The sequence below is a fragment of the Seriola lalandi genome, unplaced genomic scaffold (genome assembly GCF_002814215.2).
Source record: "Seriola lalandi dorsalis isolate HSWRI2012SDOR001 ecotype SW California unplaced genomic scaffold, Sedor1 jcf7180002049721, whole genome shotgun sequence".
Taxonomy (NCBI): domain Eukaryota; kingdom Metazoa; phylum Chordata; class Actinopteri; order Carangiformes; family Carangidae; genus Seriola; species Seriola lalandi.
In genome coordinates this window covers 1-5,959 of record NW_019520274.1, presented here as the reverse complement: position 1 = coordinate 5,959, position 5,959 = coordinate 1, and the positions used below count along the sequence as shown (strand labels likewise).

Sequence of the window (5,959 nt, the reverse complement as noted above, 5' to 3'; positions counted from 1 at the left end):
GATCCATTAAATGTTGTTGTTGTTTGAACGGAGCAGCCTCATGAATCACACTCGTTAAGTCCCAGGTGTTGGTGACATCACTAACGATGTCCCGCTCACCTGTCCTGTCACAGACTGACGCTGTCGGTGTGAACATGTTCCGATGGACTGATCTGTCTCAGGTGTGTTTGCCCACCTGTGATTCTCTGTCTTCTTCTCTTGTGTATTTAATGAATAAAGTGTCTCTGAGACAAACCTCTGAGGAAGAGGGACACGTCCTCCAGCTGGGGGATGTTGTCCTCGCGGTAGCCGCAGTGCTTGGTGAGCAGCGGCAGGTTCTTCAGGTATTCTCTGCAGGCGTGGGTGGGGTACAGCTTGGTCAGCTCTCTGAACACCACCCCCCACGTCCTCACCTCCTCGGGGGTGTACTCGATACGAGGGATGGGCTGTCCGCTGAGGGTGGAGACAGAATATCACTGAAACTGTTTTATATCAGGTTCATCTGATGGATCATGGGACCAGTCAGACAATTATATTATTATATTATCATTATTATTATTATTGTTGTTATCATTATCATTGTCATTATTATCATTATCATTATTATTATTATTATTATTATTATTATTATCATTATTATCATTATCATTATCATTATCATTATCATAATCATTATTATCATCATTATTATTATTATTATTATTATTATCGTTATTATCATTATAATTATATTATTATTATCATTATTATCATTATCATTATCTTTATTATTACCATTATCATTATCATAATCATTATTATTATCATTATCATTATTATTACCATTATCATTATCATAATCATTATCATTATCATAATCATTATCATTATTATTATCATTATCATTATTATTATTTTTATTATCATTATCACAATCGTTATCATTATTATTGTCATTATTAATATTATCATTATCATAATCATTATTATCATTATTATTATTATTATCATTATCATTATTATCATTGTCATAATCATAATCATTATTATTATCATTATTATTATTATCATTATCATAATCATTATCATTATTATCGTTATCATTATTATCATCATCATTATCATAATCATTATCATTACTATAATAATGATTATGATTATGTTAATGATAATGATAAAACATCTCATTTATGGCTCAGTAAAAAGAAGACATGGAATAGAAAATAAATGAGAATAAATATAATTACATAAATATATGAGATTAATCGCTGGTTAGTTTTGAGGGATTTGAGGTGGGATTAGAAGCAGGAAGAGAATCAGTTTTACTCCAGACAGAGATGAAGATCAGGAAACAGATGATGACACTTACAATTTATAATTCATGGCCACTTCCACAAAGTATTTCCTCCTCTGACGATAAACATTGTCTTTAAAGCCCTGAGAGGAGAGAAGAGGTGAGTCTTCACACGATGCATTTCTTTATTTACTTTTAGGGATTTAAACAATTAAACAACAAAACTGCATCGCAGCAACATCTGGTGACTGTTAACATCTGTAATTCATCGTCAGAGCTCTGAGCTCTGCCGCCCCCAAATTCATGGGTGTGCGTTGGCCTGGCAACGACACCATGGTGGACTCCACACCATCTTATACAAACACAGCGAAGTAAAAAGAGTTAGTTGTTTAGTTTGTTTAAAACGACAGTGACAGAAGAGAAGACTAAGACTAGGCTAACAAGGGAGCTAACATTACCTAGCGCAGCATTTCTATTTATGCATCCAGCCATATAAATCCACTGTATTTCAGCGCACTAGTAAACTGGCGTATTTAGGTCTTTGTGGCTTTAAAACCTTCTTCATGTCGAACAGATAAATAACATGATACAGAGCAAACAATGAGACAGCTAACTGCTGCTAAGCTAACATGCACAGAGAGGACGGGACAGTTTCCCATGTCAACATGTCTTGGTAAACTAGAAAGTAAACAGAACGTAAATGAGCAACTAAAAATGAAGGTGACCAGATTTCTGAAATAAAAACCGGCGACATTTCCAGTTCGATCATCAATAAATCATTAAAATATCCAATGTTTTTTAAAATAAAAAGGGGGACAGCTGTGTATTTTGACCACGGTACCTGTTGTATGGTAATAAACTACTGTGAAGACCGACTGATAAAATGACATCTCCCTACCTTTGAAGCAGCCGTGAAGCTTTTTGAACTATGTTTGTGTTTGTTAGTTTACTCCCTGGTTATAAACTCCTAACCAATGAGTGAGTCAGCTAACCTTTTCTCTGCCTGGTGAAAACAAAAAAGAGAAAAATCTGATTGGATAACTCTCTCTGACTTTAGCTTCACTCCTGAAGCTGCTAGCTAGCAGCTACCGCCCTCTGCTGGCCAAAACAAGCACAGCGCTAGACGTCTGTTTTTAATTACAAATATTTAAATGAACTGATTTCTGGGGACAGGCCACCAAAAACAAGGACTGTCCCTGGAACCACTGTGTCGCAAAACATGGCTTCTGTTGCCTAGCAACCTTGACAAAACAAAATCTTTTAGTTTTCAGTCTCTTTATTTTCAACAGCTGAGCTGCTGAACTGAAACACAGTACTGACACTTGACAGTTTGATCCTTAGACTCTGTCTGTGTTTGCTTTCAGAGCACAATGCATCTTGGGATATGTTGGACCATGAAGGATTCACCTGTTGGATCTGTCTGGTGGACAGGAGGTGAAGCGCAGCAGCTTTCAGGGTAAAATGAGACTTACAGGATGGTCGGCGTCCAGCTCCGACCCGTACATCAGGACTCTGTGAGAACACTGGTCCAGCTCGGAGATCTTCATGGGGAACCAGGGGACGTCGTCTCCATCTGACAAAACAACACACTGCGCTTTGTTTCCTGTTCAACATCCACCTGATCACAGCTCCTCCTCCAGAGTCCAGACCTGCGGGGGCTGTGCAGGTGTCCCTACCTGCCTCGGCGGACCACACGTGTGCAGGTGTGTTGAAGGAGATGATGTTGACGTGGTCTCTGAGGTGCTGCAGCAGCTCGTTGAACTCCTTCTTACTGCAGCTGCAGTCGGCGAAGATCTCCACCTCGTTAGAGACCCGCTTCGAGATCCTGGACTCGATGTGGTTCAGGTTCACTCGCTTCTCCTGAGGGGGGGGGGCAGGAGGAGAGGAGAGGATCTGCATGTGGATCTGGATCAGGATCTGGACCTGAATGGGGATCTGGATGTGGATCTGGTTCTGAATGTGGATCTAGATCTGGATCTAAATGTGGATCTGAATGTGGATCAGGATCTGGTTCTGGATGTGGATCAGTCTCACCTGGAACAGCCTCAGGGCTTTGACCAAACAGCCGACCTCGTTCTTCAGAGAGAACACCACGGCCGTTTGCCCCGCCTCCTCGCCGCTCTCTTTGTCCGGCTTCTCGTTGATGGGACAGAAGGACGGACGGCGAGACTGGAGGAAGACAACAGAACCACAACAGACTGTAGACCGGATTATACACAGACCCACATAGATGTGTATAAGAGACAGGATCAACACTTCAAATAAAACACAGAAGAAGTAAATATGTTTGTTGTGACATCACAAAGTTCCAGAAGTCCTGACGGCTGGTTTTAAGGCTCAGTTTCTGAATACAGGCTGTGTGCATTTCTCTGTGGACTGAGGCTTTGATACTTTCACAGTATTAATATAGAAGCTAGAGCTGATCTATAATCTATAATCACACTACACATGGACACAGACCTGTATACCAGTTCCCAACCTATGGTCTGGGGCCTTCTGGTGGGCCGACAAAAAGAAATTATGTTTTTAAATATCTTACATCTAAATGATCTTTACCAGCTTTAAATTGTTTTAAAATCCTGTCTTTTTCTTTTGTTCTCGTATTAAGGCCCACCACTGTGAGAAGTATCATAAGCCAATCATCTTTCAAGTCTTTGGCTGGACCAAGTCCTGGACTTGTACTGTTGCCGGTCTGTTGTGGGCCGCCAACATTTAGCAGATTTGGTCCTGAGTCAGAACATGTTGGGAACACTGATCTATGAATCCTCTTAGTTTTTCTATGGATCTCTCTGTGTGGACAGGTTCGACCTCACCCTGTGACGTGCTGTGAGATAATGTATATTATGATTTGGCGCTATGCAAATAAAGTTGAATTGAATGGTTTGTTGTCAGGTGTGACTGCAGCAGGTAAACAGGCTGAGCAGTCACGTGGCGGCTCTCCTCCTCGCTTCACTGATCCGGCTGTGAGCAGGTGGAGCAGAGTGAATGACAGTCGTGCCTCCTTCCACACAAAGCAGCTCCTCTTCAATAAAAGCCTGTGATGGCTGCGTGATAAGCAGCGGCCGGAGGCGGCGGCTATCAGCCGTCTGCTCACACAATTTCCTGCAGCACAGGAAATGAAAGAGCGGAGAGGCGGCGGCGGCTCCGGCTGCTTTGTTCTGACTCTGAAGCAGCTTTATGAGCAGATCTCAGGTGATACCTCCCTACGTCTCCTCCGCCTGCAACGCCAAACGACTCCCATCAAAGGAGCGGGGGGGGGGCTGACGTCCATCAGCTCAGGTGACATTTGGAGGCGAACATCACGAGCAGGGAACAGGAGCCGGGTCTTCAGTGGATCAGCAGCCGTGACATTTCTGCAGAAAGTCATGAATGAGAATCAAATGAAATCAGTTTTCAGATGTTGATGAAAATATTGAGACTGACGTCATCACGGTCTGCTGCTGCTGGCCGGGGACGGACGCCATGTTTGTACTGCCACACCACCACACAGGTCGTCTGTCCTGACCCTGGGTAACAGCAGGTGTACTGCACCTTCATCACCATGGTAACAATAACAAACACACGGTTAAGGTCGTGGACCGGGTTTAGGCGCCAAAACTACCGGATCAGGTCGAGGAAAAGATGGTTAAAATGTGCATTTCTGTATGTTTTCTATATCTATCGATCTTTCTTTGGACACATGAAGATACATGTTTACAGCAGGAAGAAGCCAGAGTAAAATCTGTAGATGTACAGACATTAAAAATGAAGAATATATAATGAATCTTTATATAACATTTATAGTTAATTACAACAACATACATATAATAATTCTTACATCTGTTTACCTGCTGACTGTCTCTTCTTCTTCTCTGCTCCTGTATCAGTGACGTGAAACCAGCTGCAGGAACTCCTTACCTGTAGTGACGTCACTCAGACCCAGGACCGGCTGTTCATTAGTTTTACTTCCTGTTACTGTTGTACACCTGTCACAGAGAACAGGTGTGTGGCAGCGTTTGTGTGTGTTTTTTTATGTTAATAATCTTATTATTATCCTTAGCCTTTGTACATGCATTAGAAATATTAATATTTTAGGTTTTATCCTCAAACTAAAATAAAGTTTAATTAGATGATGATCAGCTGTGACACCACAGACTGTTTCTGTGCACTGTAAAAAAACAACAACTAATTTTACAGAAAATAACTAAGTTTTCTAACAGTAATTTCCTGTTTTTTTAAATTGTTAACAAAAGTCTGTAAAATGACAGAAATGATCTGTGAATTACCAGCCAAACTTCTATTTGAAGCATTATGCCAATAATAATCAATTACATTTATTTCCTATTTTTGTAAAATAAAAATACTGTATTATTTCTACAGTATGTTTTCTTCTTTCTTAAATTACAAACAAATCTATATAAAATGACAGTAATTATCTGTAATTAAAATGTAGCTTGTTATTATAAATGTTTATGTCCATATTAACAATTTAAAGACTTTCTCTGTAATTTCAGGGTGAATCTTATTATTTTTACATTCATGTGACTTCTACATTCTACTGTGTGTCCACAGCACGACAGCAGACATCACTGAAGCTGTAATAAACATCAGATATTCTGAAGATACAGAAACACAACACTCTTATGAACAAGTTAATTTGTTGGTCCGAGACACTGAGCAAGAGAGAGAGAGAAGCCAGAGCTAACTGCTAAGCTAAAGTAACAATCA

General features: G+C 40.4%; 1 protein-coding gene across 1 annotated transcript in view; it reads right to left on the bottom strand.

Annotated features, from left to right (window-relative positions):
• The window catches only part of LOC111648930 (tryptophan 5-hydroxylase 2-like), a 7,464-nt gene extending 2,669 nt beyond the window's left edge, over positions 1-4,795 (bottom strand). Inside the window, exons 1-6 of the mRNA XM_023398684.2 lie at positions 4,676-4,795; positions 3,287-3,421; positions 2,929-3,112; positions 2,725-2,825; positions 1,328-1,395; positions 236-432 (exon numbers count right to left, since the gene is read on the bottom strand). Coding sequence (XP_023254452.1) covers positions 236-432; positions 1,328-1,395; positions 2,725-2,825; positions 2,929-3,112; positions 3,287-3,421; positions 4,676-4,795 — 805 coding nt within the window. The remainder of the gene's footprint in view (positions 1-235; positions 433-1,327; positions 1,396-2,724; positions 2,826-2,928; positions 3,113-3,286; positions 3,422-4,675) is intronic.
• Positions 4,796-5,959: the final 1,164 nt, after the last annotated feature.